The following is a 19,889-nucleotide window of genomic DNA, read 5'->3' as shown; positions in this document are numbered from 1 at the left end:
ATGTTACCTCTGCTCCTTTATAGTCATATAATCTTGACAAGTTATGCAACTTTGTGTATGTGTGCATTGCTCGAGATTGAACTTAGCCTGCTAGACAAGCTGTTTTAACACTGACTTATCTACCTATTCCTATATAATTTTTTTCCAGTGCTGAGGGTTGAACTCAGGGCCTTGAGCAGTGTTTTACCTTCTGAGGTATATCCCCAGTCCTTTTAAGGCAGGGTCCTGCTCTGACTTTGTGTGGGCTGGTCTTGAACAGTGTCTGCCTCTTGAGTAGCTGTCTTGTTCTTGAAATAAGGTCTATCTAACTTTGCTTAGGCTAGCTTTGAACTCTGACCTTCCTGTTTCTGTATGCTAAGTAGCTGGGATTACAAATATGTGCCACCATATTGCCAGTTCCATGTAACTGGGTCCCCCCATCGTGTTATCATGGGGATATATGTACAGCATGAAATACCAGGCTTAACCTATAACAAGATAAATGTGAGCAATGATTATTCATTTATTTTGTATCTAGCAGGAAGGGAATACATAATTATTATTGAATGGATTTATGACTCTTCAGATACTCTTCAGTGTGTCTGATATGATTATACTGAGTTGCTGAACTTTAAAGTCAAGACCCAAACAGTTCTGAGAGCACATTGGTTAGGTGTATTGTTTAGTTTAAGAGAAATCACTGACTTTATCACAGCCTTAAAAAAATGAGGCAGACCGAAAGGCCCATTTGTTATTGATTTACCCTCTTTATTCCCATTGGGGAATACAAATGGCCAGTGGGTATGTAACATGCCTTAATCCTTGGCTACCTCTCCTTGAAAGGGCAGTTTGGAGTGATGGCTCTCTCATCCATAAACTTGATGTGAAAACACATCAACTTCTTGATGATTATTAGTTGTCACTGAAGGAGAGCTAGTTGTGAAACACAGAATCTACCAACCTTCTCAGGAGCTGAGCAGTGGGAAATAGATGGTGCTTTGGAAAGGGCAAAACCCAGGCCCAAGAGTGAAATGGAATATTTCTGCACTCTTATCTCCCAAAATGGGCCTAGTGCATGGTGGAGATTAAAGTTGCTATCTACTGGTTCTCTGTTGAAAAACTCCATTGATAGCATCTAAATTCAAGTAAGACACCTATTTTATGGACAATATCTGTCATTCTCTATCCCACAAAATAAAGGGGACCAATCTGTGAATCTGTTGATGAAGTATCCACATATAATGCCAATCACACATCCCTGTGGAAAACATGTCTTTAATGTCTGGTTATTACTTGGGGGGGGTGCAAAGCATGGAATATGGACGTAAGGTTCTCATATTCTCTCCATCTCATTTTCAATCATCATAGGAGAAGAAGAGCTATTAATACTGAACATTCTAGACCTTTCCTGAGTCCCTTTCACCACAGTAGAATCTCAGCTACTGCCAATGTCGAATAGTTGAGGCTGTGGTGAATTCCAGGAAGTGAGATTTCCCATACTTTTTTTTTTTTGGATCCGGTCGTGGGGCCTGAACTCTGGGCCTGGGCGCTGTCCCTCAGCTCTTCGGCTCAAGGCTAGTGCTCTACCACTTGAGCCACAGCGCCACTTCTGGCTTTTTTCTTTTTGCTTATATGGTGCTGAGGAATCGAACCCAGGGCCTCTGGCATACAAGGCAAGCGCTCTACCACTGAGCCACCTTCCCAGCCCCAGATTTCGCATACGTTTGAGGAAAGTATATAGTTGAGCCAGTGGTGTCCATGTGCCAGCTCACCAACCTCTTGCCATAGCTGGACAGCCACAGACAGCAGCAGAAACCATATGGCCTCTGTGTGCATTTCTGAAAAAGGCATAGCTGTGGTTGCATTAGGAAGCAACACGCTTTCAAGAAGCCTCACAGGTCTCTGGATTTCAGATCAATCTCACCAGATCATGTCTTTGAATTGGCCTTTGAGGTTTTAGATATTGAGATATCGACAGCCTAGGAATAGGAACCAGAATTTGCAAAAGCTAGGGGCAATTAGGAAGATGAGGTGTGTGTGTGTGTGTGTGTGTTAAAGTCAAATCTGCTTTCTAAGTGAAGCTTCTCAGGCTGAGGAGGGAGGATAGAAGAAAGGGGACTTCTCACTTGTTGCAGTAAAGATGTCAGGTACTTGCATAAGACACTATATTGAAAATGAACTTTACAACTTCAGAGGGGGTGGGGAGGGAGGAGTTGGGGAGGTGGAAAGGGAAGGGATGGAAGGGAAAAACAAAGGAGGGGATAACAATGCTCGATAGGAAATGGACTCATTACCTTGCTCATGTAACTGTAACCCCTTTGTACACTATCTGTACAATAAGATATACATATTAAAAAATAAAAAATATGAGTAAGATGAGAATGATCATTCAGGGCTTAGCCTTCTAAGTAGCTAGGGTTATATAGCTGTGAGCCACTGGGACCTGGTTAGGATCATTTGCTTTGATTCATGTCACTATCCAAGGATATCTTTTAACGTATATACTTCATGATAATTGTAAGGCCATTATGTATCTTTATAAAATGTTTTGAAAAACCAGTCCATGGCTTTCTGACAACACAGTCATTTTGTCTGTTTAGTGGCAAGGGTTGGGGGCGGGGGAAGGGAATTGACCTGGTTACTATATATTGTCTAGGAATATTTTTAGTTGGTCAATTGCATTGTAGCACTAACAATACCACTTGATCCATGCTCCTAGTCCTTTATAAAATATTTGTGTTGGTTTTTCCCCAAGATAAGGTCTTGGGTTTTTGGTTGGGCTGGTCTTGGGACAAGGATCTTCTTGTCTCTGCTTTCCAGGTAACTGGGATTAAAGTTATGTCCCATCCATATAGCTCATTAGCATTTTAACTGTGAAGAACTATTTTATAATACACATCTTTGGGATTACTTCATAGTTTTTGTGTCTGGATGCATGTTCAGAGCCCTGTATACTCCTTTCCAAAGGATTCATGTGAAGGCACCCCATGAGTGGAGGTAACTTCATCTTGCTAACAGTGAGCAGCGTGAATGAACTTCAAGACTTGGCCCAGCTAAGCTGAAGCCAGTAAGAAGGAAGACATCCAGAGGAAAGAAAAAAAAGTCAAAAAGTTCTAGCGCACCCAGTGTTTAGAGAACACTGCCTCTAAACATCTGTAACTTCAGACCTAGCTAGATGGTCTTTCCACCATGCCACTGTAGCTTTGATTGTCAAGGATCTAAGCCAAATGGGCTGTGCCTGGAATGTACAGGAATGAAAGATGTGGTCCCCTGCTCTCAAGCAGTGTACAACGTGGCCAGGGACGCAACCCGTAGGGCAGGAAGGAGCAACGCTTTCTCATAAGGACAAGGGAGCATGTGAACCAAAGGATGCAGGACATATGAATGAAATTCTCACTCATGGAGAAGCCAGGGAAGGCTTAAAGAAGAGCAATGAGGGAATGCAGATGTGAGCTAGAGCTTTGGAGAGAGACAAGGTAACTGACTTCCATGGAGCACTTCTGCATTAGGTTCAATTTAAACAGAAGAATGGCATCACCACAGCTGGATTCAGTTCGAAGGAGGAGTTCACTACAGCTACACATCTTATTTCCCAAGCCTGTGGCTTTCTAAAATTCAACGCTTCTGCTACCCTCTAAGTTCAATCATTGCAAAAGCATTTTTAAATTGGAAAAAGAAAAAGGAGGCAATAGAGGGAGGAAAAAAATGTAAAAGTAATAGCATGGCTGCTAGGGTAGAAAATAAGATTCATGAAGAAATATATATATATATATTTTAACACACAGAAAAATGACCAGTGGATTAAAAGACAGAGACAGAACCATACACTGAAAGTGAAAGCGAATTCAAAGGGACAGGTTTGCAAAGAAAATTGTAGGGTGCCAGTGGCTCACCCATGTAATACTAGCTACTCAGGAAACTGGTATCTGAGGATCATGGTAAAGCCAGCCTAGGCAGGAAAAGCCTTAAGAATTTTACCTCCAATTAACTACCAAAGAGCCAGAAGTGGAACTGTGGCTCAAATGGTAGAATGCTAGTACGGAGCAAAAAAGATAAGGGACTGTACCCAGGCCCTGAGTTCAAGTCCCTTGAATGGCACAGAAAAAGAGGGGAAAAGAGACTTCTAAAAGGCAGGGTCTATGTATTGAGTTCAAGCCCTAGTACAAACACCCAAAATAAATTAATAAAATACCATACATAATTTTAAAAAACCCTAGGAAGTACAGCTGAGTTAAGGAGGTTATAAGATAAAATTTAATCTCCACTTGTTGGCAAGCCACAGGACCCTGTGGCACTGATGAACTAGATATCAGAGCAGTTTCGTCTCTGTGTGTGCCAACTGTGTCTCTGGAATTGACTTCTCTTAACCTTTTACTGTCCTCAAAGTGATGGTAGTAATGTGTGTCTCCTTCCCAGAGTTGTGTTGAGGAGAAATGTAAAACATACGTGAAAGTAGCTTGTTTTTTTTTTTAACCCATTATCTTTAAGTAGTTGTACGAGGAGGTGCCCTATAACAAAGCAGTTGTGAATACAATGCGTCTTGATTAGTGTCACCTCCTTTGATAGTCTCACCCCTTCCCCTACTTTTCTTAATTTTGTGGTGCATACAGTGAATTCTTGATGGCATTCTTCCCGTTTCCCCACTTCATTCATCTTCCTCTCTCCCCTTGGCCCCAACCCCCCTTCTTGGATGTACCCATTTCCATTTCCTGGTGTTGACTTCGTTGGGCTTTGATCTAAGTATAATAGACTTTACTGAGCGCTTAAATAGTATCTTTTAGAAAGATTAGGTTTAGTTTTTTTTTTAAGTCTACGCCCAAAAGAGAATGTTGACTGTAGTTACAATGAGAAAGAAATGCCTAAGTAGTACAATCTAAGACTTAAATCTCTAAAATGGAATGACATACTCACTTGAAGTTCCTAGAGAATTAGTGTCAAATAGCCACAGGGTTCTTGTCATAAAGAACTTCATAGAAACATCTTCAACTAATTGGATTGTGAGCTGTATCACACTCCTAAACAATCTGAGCCTTAGTGCACTTATGTTAGATTAATAGTGGAATTGGATCCAGGCCAGGTTTGCTTAATTCAATTGACTTGGTTTAGTGGTACTTTATTCTTTAGGCTCATTGAACTACAAAGGCTATAGATGACGTTGGCTCAGGATAGTAAACCAGGAGGCAAGACTGCTGATACTAGGCAGCAGCCCTGAGAGACAATCATGCATCAAGAAATGAGATCTCCAACTCTATCTGACCTACACACTTCAAAGTCCTGTAATTACGGTTAGATTACTATTTTGACTTTACAGATTTTTAAAATATTTGAAGACCCCTTCCTCCTCTCTCTCCTCTCTGCTTCTCCTTCCCCCTTCCCCTCCCCTTCTCCTTCTCCCATGCTGATGATACTGGGGTTTCTTGAACTCAGGGCCTGGGTACCAACCCTTGGCTTTTTTTTTTTTTGTTACTGAAGGCTGGTGTTCTATTGCTTGAGTCATACCTCCACTTCCAACTTTTTGCTGGCTCATTGGAGATAAGAGTCTCATGGATTTGTCTGTCCAGCCAGGCTTCGATGCACAATTCTCAGATCTCAGACTCCTGAGTAGCTAGGATTATAGACATGAGCCACCAGTGCCTAATTTAAAATACTTGTACACTTCTTGTCTTGTTCTCCAAGTCTAAAAGTAAAAGCTAGATGGAATATGTCACAATACTGCCTGGCCCTTATCTGATTACATCTACATAGTGCCCTGGTTAGGGGAATATAGAGTTATGCCTTAGTTTGACTGGGAAAATACAGACATTGCTTAGGATAAATCGAGGGGAAAATCACCACAAATATTTATTGAATGCTTACTGGATTCTAGGTACATGATTCCATTATTTCCCATATAAAAATTTCAGTCTACATATATTGACCCAATGTGAATCAGAAAATGTGTCCTTTGACAAACTCCTCACAATGGTGTAACTACATAGTGTTACTCTTACTGTTATACACATTAGTAGACCACATGTTTCTGATTATAGAGGGCAGAGACAAGAGGAAAAACAATTACTATTCTCACATTAAATTCCACCGAAAACCCGTCAGGCGTGTTTGATCTCAAGCCTTCAGGAGAATGAGATGTGTCTTCTTTGGCTACAAGTGTAATTACCTCATCGTTCCACCTCCCTCCCACAGACCTTCTTGTCTGGGCTTGTGTGTCACATGCCTCAGAACAAAGGCTTCTCTCCTAGTGCCCAATACCACACCATGACTAGGGAATGGAGACTTCATAACAGTGTCACAGAACACTTACTTCTGTCCAGCTTCTCCTTGGCCTGCACATGGTCCATACTTATAAGCATACACCAAGCGAGGAATAAAGTCTGACGTGATTGCGATGACAAATGCATTGGTAATAACAGAGAGAATCCCAATGCCTTCAAGAATTCCATACCAAATTCCTATTCAAATAGAAGTGTGGCATTAGTTCCATGCATAGCATCTGAGCAAATGAGAATGAAAGCAACACAGGTCATTCATTTTCAATCATCGTTTCTACAGGTTCCTTACATCTAGCTTTCCAAATACTGACTCTTGCAGCCAGGATTAAGAATTTGTGCTTCTGGATACCTTGGCATTAAAGGGCTTCTTGTGGCAGGGCCAGGGTGCTCCTGATTTCCTTCAGGATCAGACACAAGTCAGAGAAACAGGGTCATTGGTCACACAGAACATTCAGCCACCATTAGACCAGAAACACTTTAAGGGTATGATCAGGGTCACTCCTAATTATCCTTGTGGGCCCAGACTCTGGTGCACTGGTCCAGAACAGGTGATCACTGATAGGGCTTGTTCTGAATGACAGTTGAAAGACACCAGCCAGCAAGGGCATCTATACTGGATTCTCTTCCATGAGTACTGGCTGAGGGCCTGTCTGCTCTGCACAAGAGGCAGACATGAATGGAGGATGGTCCCTGATCTCAGGCAGCTCTTAAGAAGACTGTGTCTAGAAGTGGCGCTGTAGAACGCTAGCCTTGAGCTGAAGAGCTGAGGGACAGCGCCCAGACCCAGAGTTCAAGCCCCACAACCGACAAAAAAAAAAAAAAAAAAAAAGAAGACGACTGTGTCTGACTCTATCTGCATCTCTGGTCAAGACCAAAGGCCATCTCTGCTGTTAGAGAATCTCAGTGATATTTCATGTGAATCTGAAAAAAATATTTAGGAAAGTGCAAAATAAAAAAGTTAAGCAAAGGGAAGAACCATTGGATTTTATTTAATAATTGATGGACTGAAGTATTGGGGCATATTCCTGTTGCTCTATTGCTAGAGCTAGGCCCCCAGACCTTTTTGTTTTTAGTGTTTTTGTGATAGAGTCTCATGCTTTTTTTTTTTTCTGCATCAGTTGTTAAGGAGAGATTGTTCTACCTTTGCCTCTCTAGTGGCCAGGCTTACATTTTACAGCTATGCATCTCCATACCTGGTCCAGAAGATTTCCCTTCCTCCTTCCCTTTCTCCTCTTTTTTTCCCTCTCCCCTTCCCACCTTCTTTCCTGCCTGCCTGCCTTCCCTCCTCCCTCTCTCCCTTCTTTCACTCTTTCTTTCTTCCTTCTTCCATTCTTTCTTTCTTCCCCTCATCCTTCATTCCTTCCTTCCTCCCTCCTTACCTCCCACCCTCCCTCTGACTACTCTCCTTCCCACTTCTTTCTTTCTCATATTAGGGTTTGAATCAGGGCCTTGTGCTTATTAAGCAAATGCTCTACTATCTGAGCCATTCCTCTAGCCCTATTTTGAAGCTATAATGAACTAGTACTTTCAATTTTATAGTTTTAAGATAAAAGTAACCAAATTGAGAATCAATGTATAAATTATGCTAGAAATTATGTTTCTAAATAGCTTTACTTCTTGTGTATTATTTCAAAATGAACATAATTATTCATTGCAAAAAATCAATTGAATCATCTAACTTGGGAACCATAAGAAAGTTGGTGGCTTTTGAATCTCTTCTCCCCAGATGGTTAATATTGGTATGCTTGAGTAAAACAAATCGAGTTCTAGCTTACCTATGTCTTTGGCCCTTGAAGCTAAAGGTCTCCTCCACTGTGTGACAAACTTGTAAGCATCAAGTCGGATTTCAATTATGTTATTCAGTAAGGCCAGAAGTGGCGCTAGAGGAAAAGCTGCCACAAAGATAGTTGTAAATCCAAACTGAAGAACTAGGGAAGAAGAGGGAGGAGAATGAAGAGCATTGTCTTAATTTATACTTCTCCCACTACAGAAGTACAGGGGGCTATCTCTTCCAGAAAGATGACCATGACATTGGACACAGAAATTCTTCCCAGGTCTGGAAACAATGGCAGCCTGGGAGCAGGGAGTAGACTTTGAACCCAGGTCTTTTCAAAATACCATTTTCTAATGGAAAGAAACAAAGCTCCTTAGCAAAAAGTTTGATCCTAGAGTTGTGATAGAAAAAAAAAATAAAAGATGAGAATGGAATTTCTTGTGTCTGTAGAAAGCAAAGAAACACCCGAGAAATGAAGGGGCTACTCAGAAGGCTCTAATCTGAGGATCAGGGTTTGAAGCCACCCTGAGCAGAAAAGACTATGAAATTCTTAGGTCCAATCAGCCACCACCAAAAACAAAACAAAAAGCTGGAATGAGAGCTGTGGCTCAAGTGGTAGAGTACCAGCCTTGAGTAAAACAGCTAAGGAACAGTGCTCACACCCTAGGACTGGTGCACGCACGCGCGCGCGCACACACACACACACACACACACACATGTGTGCGCATGAAGTAAACACATTAATAGGACACAGGATGAATTTGCAATTAGATTATAATATTTAGTCTCTAAGTCCACATTGACATAAATATGGATATAAGTACACATGGACACAAATATATAGTAATTACATGTAGATAAAATGTGGCTCTACCTCATGGTAGTTTTCTAATTCATAACATAAAAGGGATGATGACAGAAGAAAATCATCATTGAACAAACTCTACAGTAATACTGTTGAAAGGCTGGGAGAGAAATCACAGACAAATGCTAAAGCTAGTAGGCAGAGGAATACTGAAGAAAATTGGAATTTTGTATATTTTCTATTCTTTTTTTGTGGTGCAGTATTGAGGTTTGCCTTCAGGGCCTGTGCTTGCCTGTCAAGGGTTCTGTTACTTAACCCATGCTTCAAGCCCATTTTCCCTCTAACAGGGCCTCATCTTGATCTGCTAGGCTAGTCAGCTCATGACCCTCCTATTTATGCTTCCCATATAGCGTCCCATATACTATATGACAAGTATATGCCACCAGGCGAAGCTCTTTATTAATTGGGATGAGGGTGTGCACAATTTTTGTCTGGGCTGGCCTCAGCTCCTTAGTAAGTAGGATTACAGGAATGAGCCACCATACCCAGCTATTTTCTTTTGGTAGCACTTTGGGGCTTGAATTCATGGTCTCACATTTACACTCTAACATTTGAGCTGTACCATCAGTTTATTTTTTTGTTTTTAGTTTATTTTTCAGATAGACCCACGTTTTTGCCAAGGCTGCTTTCAGATCGTAAATCTCCTACCCCTTTCTCTGCACGGTTGGGATTACAGATGTGCACTACTGTGTCCAACTTGTATATATTCAAAGTATATCTTCACAGGATAATTGCAAAGGGAAAAATACTGTCTCCACATGGGATAAACCTGGTAGATTATCACTTTATCCATGTGGTTAAACATATTTATGTCATTTGCCCTCATTTCTTTCATGTCCCTCCAGCTCTCAGTCCTTTCACATCAAACTCAGGACTCTGCTAGTTCAGCCTTCAGAACCATTAGCCTTCAGAGCCCTGTCAAATAACCTTCAAAAGTGACTTATTGCTCCCTCTACTCCACTGCCCTTGAGCTCAGACTTTTCTAACCAGCCGTCACACTGCTGTCAGTGTGTCGAAAATGATGGTTCAAGCTCATTGCTCATCATCTCCCTAAAGGGAATGTTTCAGTCAGTTCTCATCCTAGAGAATACAGAATAAAATCCTCTGCCCTGCCACTTGAGGGTCCCAATCATTTGGTTCTGTGCCAACTTCCAAGCCTTACATCCAAACAGACCATGCACATACCAGACATGGTTTTCAGACAAACCTTCCCTCTGGCTCCTAGTTTTGTGGAGACATGTCATATACTTAATGCTTATCAGTACTCTGATGAAATTCTCTTCTTCCTTCAAGGTTAGGCTCAAATGTGCCCTCTTCTGGAGCCCACTTAGTAGCTCTCTGTTGCTCTGCTCACCACTCTAGAACAAAGTCTGTCTTGATTTTGTGGCTCTTTCTCTTTTCCTCCATCGTACTGGACTTTATGAAGGTAGACTAGGCAACTTTATTATGTATTTATTTTTCATATACACACTACAGTCATTTTATGTAACGAAGCTTCCCCTTCCAGGTACCAAAAGTCCCTGTTCTGTGTTTGGCATGTGGTTATAATGAAGAAAGGTGAAAGAAGCACTGAAAACATGTCAGGTGGGGGCAAAAAAACCTGGCAGAGATCATTCTTGCAATGACTGAGAGTACTGTAGGTTCTAGACAGCAAGATGTGAGCCTCTGGTTGGGTTTATAATGAAAACAAGGGTAAGACTGAAAGGAAAAGGAAAGTATCTTAGTTTAATGATAGTTGTTGTCTGACCTCAATCTGACTTAGTTATCAGTTAAATATTATGGTTGATAATGAATGAATTACTTCCAGATATTATACATGTGACCTATATGATGCTGGTCTTAATTACAAATCCAGTACTGCTGCTTTCTTTGTAGAGTTTGGGGAAGGGAAATTTTTTTAAAAGCATGGAAGTAGATAAGAAAAAATTATTTGGAAACATTTGAATGCATGCAAAATTTTTTTTAAAAAGAAAAGCTCAGAGAATTGGGTGAGAAACTTCCATGTACCCATGAAAGAGTTAGTATTTAGTTTTGATAACAATTTCACTATACTTACATCCAACTTTTAGAAATCAGTGAAGTAGAGATAAAATTTTATTTCTGCTCTTGGGTGGTTTCTTCTCCTTTCATAGAGGCAACTTGTATGAATTCTGCATTTATATTTTGATACATACATATATATATATATATATATATATATATATATATATATACATAAAACATAGACAGGCAAATCTCAACAAATTACACACAGGATATATATCTAGTTAACAATGAATACTGTGTGTGTGTGTGTGTGTTTGTGTGTGTGTAAAAACTTCACATAATGCCATGCCTGGCATATTCTTTGCCCCTCTTATTTGACATGGTATTCTTGAGACCATATTCTAAATCTAGTTCTTCTTTTGAACTTCTCCAGAATATTGTTTCTTTAGCTATATTTTCAAGAAGGTTGTTCATTTTATCTGAACTTTCAAATGTAGGGGCATAGGTTATTTCTAATGACTTTCACTTTACCTCCCCCTTCCCCCGGCCTTCTTATTTTCCAAGACAAACAGGGAGTCTGATTCCTCTTAAAATGCATCTCACTGGCATTTGGATCCTTACTAGTGGTCAGAAGAGCACTTAATGGTTTGGAACAGGCTTAGGGATCTGCGGGGTGGGGGAATCTGTGGATTTATTGGGGGTAGAGGAGAAAAAAAACGTGAGGCACATGTGGCAATGAAAATGCAAAGAGACTGTGCAACTGAAAGGAAAATATGACAGAGAATGTCAGCGGCAATCTCTGCCTATTCTGCATGTCTGCTTTGGGTCTATATTATAGAAATAACATACAGCAATAAAAATAAAGTTCTACCAGTAGCAAAAAGGGGGAAAAGTTATAAACATGTCAATGAATGAAAGCATCCAGTTACAAGAGTATGTACAATTTCATTCCTATGTAGGCCAAAAAGTAATAAAATTATCTATGACATTGGGAAAGTGATTAAAGAAGACTTATAAATGAGGGAAGCAACAAAGGAAACTTCTCCAATGTGGATTCTGTTCTTCTACTTGACCTAGGATTCTACGGAGAGTCACATATGGAAGATTTCTAGCCTTATAATCTCTGCTAGAACGACTTAACTTTGCTGTTATAGTAGAAAAGCAGCTAAAGATGATATATGAATAGTGGGTGGGATGTTATTGTGTGTGTGTGTATGTGTGTGTGCGTGTGTGTGTGTGTGTGTGTGTGCCAATTGTGGGGCTTGAACGCTGGGCTGGGTACTGTTCCTGAGCTTTTGTGCTCAAGGCTAGTGCTATACTACTTTAAAACACAGGTTCACTTTACTTTGGCTTTTTGGTGGCTGATTGGAAATAGTAGTCTCAAAGACTTTCCCGCCTGGGTTGACTTCAAGCTATGATCCTCAGATCTCAGTACCTGGCTAAAAATATAATAATAATATATAACAATAATATATAACTCTATGTATTTTTTACTAGAAGACAGCTGAATTTGGCCTGTGGGAGTAGTTTGCCAATGCCTCATATTTATAGACTTAGTTACATTTGTGTGTAAATTTGTGAAATCTTATTATCTGCATACTTATAAATAATTTGTATAGGGCTGGGAAGGTGGCTCAGTGGTAGAGCGCTTGCCTTGCATGCATGAGGCCCTGGGTTCCATTCCTCAGCACCACATAAGCAAAAAGAAAAAAGCCGGAAGTGGCGCTGTGGCTCAAGTGGTAGAGCGCTAGCCTTGAGCTGAAGAGTTGAGAGACAGCGCCCAGGCCCAGAGTTCAGGCCCCACGACCGGACCCCCCCAAAAAAATAATTTGTATATTTTTAACCATGATGTGCTATAATTAAGGGAATTTTAATTTTAATATTAAAAATAAAACAAAGCAGGGACGCATTAAGGAAAATAAAAATAATAACAGTACACTGGGCACTGGTGACTCCTACTGGTAATCTTAACTTCTCAGGAGCCTGAGATCCAAAGATCACAGTTTGAATCCAGCCCAGCTAAGAAAGTCAGTGAGAATCTTATCTCCAATTGGCCACCAAAAAGCTGGAAATTGAGCTGTGACTCAAGTGGAAGAGTGCCAACTTGAGTAAAGTGCCAAGTGAGAGTGCAAGTCCATGAATTCAAGCCCTGGGACCAGCTCCAAAATACAAACAAATAAACAAAATCTCTGCCACAAAAGCCATCACAACCTGCTGTGATGCTTCTCAGATTTGTACAACAAAGCTAGCACAGTATATTGAATACTAACCACATAATGCTTTTTTAAAGTACTTGAAATAGCAAGATTATTACTCACTTCCTTCCTTATAAGAGAAGAATCAATTAAGAGACCTGAAAATGGTTAGTTCTCTTAATGAATTCTCTTTATTAGGTTTTATTATTAATGCTCAGATTGGTTTTGTTTCCAAGTTTTTCATTCTGCCATTCTTTAATTGAAACTCTTAAAAAAATCAACAGACACTTAGAACGTAAGCAATCTAAGAAACATTAAGTATTGATTCTGGTACTCCTTTAACTTTCATATTTGTTCAAATAAGAGTGCTGCCTTCAGAAGTAATGCATCTTTTGTGCTTGGAATCCCAGCTACTAGGGAAGTGGAGATAGGATAGTAGGTCAACGTTAGCCTGGGCATAAAAGCCATTGAAAGCAAAGAGCCTCTCTGAAAAAATAAGCTGGGCCACCTATGTACTGGTGGCTTACAACTGTAATTCTAGCTACTCAGAAGGCTGAGATCAGACAATTGCTTTTGAAAACCAGCTCTAGCAGAAAAGTTCAGGAGACTTCATTTTCAATGAGGCAGCAAAAAGCTGGGTTGGAGCTGTGGCTCAAGTAGTAGAGCACTATCTGAGCAAGCCAGTCAAGAGAGATTCTGAGGCCCCAAGTTCAAGCTTTGAAACTGGTATGCATGTGAGCGTGCACACGTGTGCAAGCACGTGCATGTGCACACACACACACACTCACACTAATGCTGGGCATAGTGGCATGTGCCTGCAATCCCAGTTACATAGGAGAAATAATGTAGGAAGAATGCAGCCTAAGGCCAGTCCCTGCCAAAAGCTTAAGACTATTTGAAAAACGACTAAGTTAAAAAATGGAGGATGAGGCTTGCATAGTAGATTTCTTGCCTAGAAAGTGCGAAGTCCCAAATTCAAATCTGAACATCACACAAAGAAGTAATATATCTTGCCTAATTATTCCTAATTCCATAGAGTTTCAACATAAGAAATACATACATATATATACATGCACACACAGAGTGTATCTAAGATGTTGTATTATCTTATCTACAAGGAATAGTGAATATGAAAATAAATAATGCCACCATTAATATCCATGCAATGAGCCAGGTAGTGTTCTAAGTCTTGCCATGCACACTAACCTTATTTAATCCACACAGAGACTCAATGCAGTGGCTATTTTTAGTATCATGAAGAAACCGAGACCAAGGACAATCATGGAACTATACAAGTCTTTAACCATTAATAAATGACAGGGCAGGGAATTGGTTTCGAGGGCCCATGCTCTTAGATTCAAACTCAGAAAAGCAGCTTGAGAGTGATTCTAGGCAAATGGAATTCCTTAGTGTGAACAGAGCAAAGGACAAACCTCCTCAGCTTCCTGACAGTTCTGTCCCGTGACAGAAGCCACTGATCCACCTTTTCCCACTGTACTTCACTGCACTTCCTCTTGGTCTCTGATTATCCCTCCACTAATCTATTCACTCTTTTAGGAAAAGGGAGATAAGATAGGGTCTTGCTACACAGCCCAGACTGGCCTGGAACTCATTAATACTGTTGTTCAGCCTTCTAAGTATTAGGATTACAGGCCTGCCTATGGATTCTGAAAACTGTGCAGTCTACTCCTTTGTAATTTTTTTTTTGGTGGTACTGGGATTTAAAAGGCTCCATGCTTGCTAGTCAGGCTCTTTACTACTTGAGCTATGCTTCTAGCTCTAAGTACAAGTTATATTTATCTTTGTGTTGAATATACTGTCTCCCTGGCATTTAACAAAATTCAGCAGATATTGGCTGAGGGAATGAATCAATTACTTCATGAGCCATAACTTTGACTAGCATACCCATTTCCTAACCTTTTTTTTTTCTTTCTGGTGGTTCAGTACAAGGGACAAGACATAATGTCACAGAGAGTCAGGAATAATCAGGCTTGGATGGAGCTTTGTAAGTAAACAATCCTCCCTTCGCATTTACCAGCGCAATCCTAGCCTCTAATCTAAAAATTTGCATGTATAACTAAGAGTAAAACAAAATATTCCCATACTCATTTCCAAGTATTCATCAAAGAGTCCGTAGGCGTTCATCGGCTGAAGATTGTAGTCTTTTTCCCACTGTGGGAAATTTACTTTCCTGTCAGGCCCGTGTTCTTGTCGGACTTTCCTTCTAGTCCACCAATTCTGAATTAACCTGTGGACAAGATTGATTCATTACACATGGGGAAAAGAAAAGTGACTGTTCATAAGACTTCAGTCACAAGAAAGAGCAGAATTGAAATTCAAAGCCATAGTTTATAGGCCTATATTTCAGGACTTTCGACTTGCAAGTAGACAGAATGTTAGAGGAACTTGTTTTAATCATTCATGAAATGATTTCACATTCAGTGTTGCCTAGACAGTTGGAGAGAAGACTGAGAACATCCATCAACTGACTTGGTACAAAGGCAACTAGTACCAGACATCTGATGATAGGCAGGCCTGGATTACATGAACCAATATAGGACCCAGGCACATGTGCATATTCTGACTTCACAAGCTTCCAAACCCACAAGATGTGTCTTCTCTTGGCCCATGGTTGCCTGTAATTATACAACTCGATCTGCCTGCTTTGAGCCTAAGCCTGGCAAGGCCTCTGACGCTGTGTAAAACCATATCACACTGGTGAGGCCAACATGTGGATCTCAGCCATGTTTAGCAATGGATTGGATCATATAGGAATGGATTAGAAAATGGGTCAGGAAGCAGTAGACCTGTGTTCCCTAGGTAACAAGGAAAAAGGAAAAAGTTAAGGGCTATCCAGCAGTTTTAGAAACAGCCCAACAATGTGCAAAATAAAGAGATGATTATCAAAGACAAATTCTGTCTTCATCCTAAGTTTGCTGAATTACTAGACGTTAAAATATAGTGCCCTTGCTGGGAGCCCGTGGTTCATGCCTGTAATTCTAGCTACTAGGGAGGCCTGAGATCTAAGGATCATGGTTTGAAGTCAACCTGGGCAGAAAAGTCCCCATGAGACTCTCTTCCCCAATTAACCGTGAGAAAACCAGAAGTGGAGCTGTGGCTCAAAGTGGTAGAGCATTAACCTTGAGCAAAGAAGCTCAGGGACAGTGCCCAGGCTCAGCTCAAGCCCCATAACTAAATGAATGAATGAATGAATAAAGAAGGAAATAAAATATAGCGCCCTTGACATCAATGGCATCTTGATTTCACTATGGTTTATGCCTTAAGGCAAAAATATCATACTACCAACCTTTTACATATTATTTACAAACTTTTATACAACATATCATATTGCAAATACTTGGAGTGAGATTTCTGAAAAGAAATTTAAGAATCGACCACTGACATGGCTTCTGATGGTGCCAAAAGCATTTCTAAGTGAGCGAGGTTCCAGGTAACCGCTCTGGTAGAGTGCGCCTCCCTGAGCCTCCAGAGGCACCAGCTGCCGTGGAAACAACAAGGTTCAGGATTCAAGTAGACAAAAGAAATGTTGCTGATTTATGTCCCCTTAAAACTAACCTGATCAAAATGCTGAAATGAGGATACAGGTTGAGCTACTATAACAATGAAATGTACAAGACACTATGTTGAAAATGAACCTTATAACTTGGGAGATGGGAAAGAAAGGGATGATACGGGAAAACAAAGGAGGAGGTAACAATGCTCCACAGGAAATGTACTCATTAGCTTACTCATGTAACTGTAACCCCTCTGTATACTATTTTTACAATTAAAAACACACACAAAAAACTAAACTGATCAGCACTGAGCAAACAACAGCAGAACTCAAGGTTATTTTTGTCATCAGCAAAAAAAAATTATGTGATCATCAAGGGATAATATTTTTACTGGTCAATATATATTGACTTAGAAACAATTTTGTTTCTTTTATGAATTTCTGATTTTTTTCACCTTTCTATAAATTCTTTTGTTCCTATAATCTGAACTTAGGGTAGTTATTTAAAATTTTCTTTTAATGATTATTCTGCTTTATCACAGAAATGGAGGAGTGGAGATTTCATTAATAAATACATATCTAGAGGTTAGCAATCCCAGAGCCCAGTGAATTAAAAGCATCATTCAAAGCAGCTTGCAAGCAAATATCCAGTATTTTGGGGCCCAGGGAGACTTCATAAAGAATATTCAATTTGATTCATGTGATGCGTGTAAAACTTTCCAATAGTTTATCATTTTTGTGGATGTCTATAGAGATAGATGCACTAGCTTAGTTGCTGAGTGTGTCTGGTTTATCTTACTTGACATATCCAGAAATGCCCATACTAAGCAGCCGATGACAGATACTGAAGGTACTTACGGGTAGCCAAGTTCCATGAAATTATTCCAGGTCTGCTTTAGCACCATTATAATACCCATTTGCATACAGAGATCAATAAGGCATCCACTAGGGTGGCACTGTAAGGTAAGTAAACACAGAAATTCAAGAAGGAACCAAAGGAAGCCAGGGTGACTGGTGCCTAATCAGCACTCAGTCACTCCAAGACTGGTGAGAGTGAGTCTCTAGGAAACAAGGAGGGAGAATACAGACCTCTTCTAGTCTCCACCGGTTTATCAGCCTCAAGTAGGCACCTGGGTGTCCTGTAAATCTTCAACACACATGGAGAAATAAGCCATTAGCGTTCTGTCGGTGGAAGCTTCCAGTGAAGGTTATTTTATATTTAGTTTAGTAACATCCTCCAAAGTAAATTTGCAGGGAAAGTTAGGTACAGGGTCGGAAGGAATGGGGAAACCTTTCAGAGCTGTCTTTACTTCCGCTTCTGTCATATATTCACCTCTTTCTGCACCTGAGTTAGGCCACTGGGTCTCATACCTGTACATGAAGGTAGCTGAAAGTAGGGGTAAACTAAAATGGGGTAACTTAAAATGAAGCACGTTCCTTTTCCCCATCTTTAGAGACGAGGGAAGGACATCTTGACAGGAAAGATGGTAGAAAGGGAAGGCCAAGGACCTTGAGGATCTCTACATGCAGCAGTTAGGAGGATGTGGGAGGGAATTCCTGTTTTATGGTACTGAGTTAAGTTAGTTGCTCTTCCTTTGTACACTGTCTACAGATGATCTAAAGGATGGGCTTCTCCATCACCCCTGGCTAGTGAACTCTCTGTATGCACTGAGGGCTGGGCCCTCACCTGGCCCTGGGGAGGGAATAGATGGGTCCAGTTCTTACCTTCCAAGGAAGAATGCAATGTAAAACGTGGAGCTGTTCAGATTGACAAACTGAAAAAGAAACATTTTCAGGGTGAAGCTGTTCTCCCATTCGGACTCTGTGCGAGGCTGTTCTGTGGAATAAAGGGGAGCAGAGGTTGAGGGGACAGATCCGACCCTCTCTACTCCTTCGCCACCTCCCTGAATACAGGGTGGGAGCAGAGGGGTCCTTAGATGGCACAGGAGACATCTTTGCCTACAGATGGCACGTGATGGAAAGGGTCACCCTGTGGATGGATCCTCTAGTACACAGAACAGCTCCAGCAAAGCGTGGGTGACAAGTGACAGCCGATATATCTGAAGGGATGGATTAACCAGATTGTGCCCTGGCTACAGAAAGCCCAGAGTGTTTGCAGCAGACACAGCCAGGATGCAGGGAGCTCATTTCTAGCCCTGGCTCTGGACCACAGCCTTGCTTGGTTTCTTTTGGTGGGCTGGGGTCTGTGTGGGGTCAGGTTCCCTCCCAACTTTGAAGCAATCCTTGGCTCCTAGTTCTAGAATTAGGCAAATCTTACAACACTAGAAGGATTTGACTCTATTACCTTTACCCTATCCACCATTTTCCTTTCTCACAAAGGTAGATGGTCTTGTCTTTAGAGCACCCCCTACAAATCTCCTTCTAGGTTGTTCAATTCCTAGACCTAAGTCAGGAACCAATTCCACATCCCATCCTATCTCAACTTCCATAAACCAAATCCTCTTTGGGTGCTGTGACGTGAATGAAAATTATGGATGGAGTTTCCCTCCAAGTCAAACCTCAAACATCAGAGGCACTTAGCTTTCCCTAGGGGCTGAATCCCTAACTCAAACCTGGTCAGAAAAAATGTATTTAATGCAGTACCATTTTCTCTGTTTCCATATTCCCAGAGTTTCTAATCATTTACTTAACATTCTACCCCATAATTCCCATTTTCCATGAACTATAACACAATGGTTTTTTGGGAGTTTATCTGAGAAGGAATTGAAAGAGAAAGAGAATCTGATGTAAAGTGGTCTATCTGTCAACTTCAGAGCAAGGCTGTACTACAGATAAGGGAAGAAGTTGTAAAGGTGTCTCATTTTTATTTCTGGGACTTGAACTTAGGGCTTTTTGCTTGCTGGACAGGTACTCTACACTTGAGCCACACTCCAACAAATGACTACTTTCTAATTGATGCTGCACCCTTTGTATCCAGGTACCTTTGTGATGCTATTTTGTGTATGTGTGTGAGGAGAAATCCTACTTAAAATGATTAGTTCATAGGGCTGAGAATATGGCTTAGTGGTAGAGTGCTTGCCTAGCATGCATGAGGTCCTAGGTTTAATTCATCAGACCATGTAAACAAAAAAAGCAAAGTAAAACAAAATAAAAAAAAACAATTATTAGTTCATGACAGATCATGTTCGTGACTGGTTTTAAAGGTCTAGTTAGAAAAGATTCTTCATGGGCTGGGAAGGTGGCTCAGTGGTAGAGCGCTTGCCTTGCATGCTCAAGGCCCTGGGTTCGATTCCTCAGCACCACATAAGCAAAAAGAAAAAAGCCGGAAGTGGCGCTGTGGCTCAAG

The 19,889-nt window shown here is 40.8% G+C and overlaps 1 protein-coding gene across 1 annotated transcript in view; it reads right to left on the bottom strand.

Annotated features, from left to right (window-relative positions):
• The window catches only part of Ano4 (anoctamin 4), a 195,224-nt gene that overhangs the window by 12,836 nt on the left and 162,499 nt on the right, over positions 1-19,889 (bottom strand). Inside the window, exons 17-22 of the mRNA XM_013019853.1 lie at positions 18,308-18,470; positions 17,672-17,729; positions 17,441-17,538; positions 15,174-15,316; positions 8,024-8,176; positions 6,281-6,428 (exon numbers count right to left, since the gene is read on the bottom strand). Of these exons, the coding sequence (XP_012875307.1) occupies positions 6,281-6,428; positions 8,024-8,176; positions 15,174-15,316; positions 17,441-17,538; positions 17,672-17,729; positions 18,308-18,470 (763 nt within the window). The remainder of the gene's footprint in view (positions 1-6,280; positions 6,429-8,023; positions 8,177-15,173; positions 15,317-17,440; positions 17,539-17,671; positions 17,730-18,307; positions 18,471-19,889) is intronic.

The sequence above is a fragment of the Dipodomys ordii genome, unplaced genomic scaffold (genome assembly GCF_000151885.1).
Source record: "Dipodomys ordii isolate 6190 unplaced genomic scaffold, Dord_2.0 Scaffold3, whole genome shotgun sequence".
Lineage (NCBI taxonomy): Eukaryota > Metazoa > Chordata > Mammalia > Rodentia > Heteromyidae > Dipodomys > Dipodomys ordii.
The sequence above is the reverse complement of the archived record's forward strand: the minus strand, read 5'-3'. Positions and strand labels throughout refer to the sequence as shown.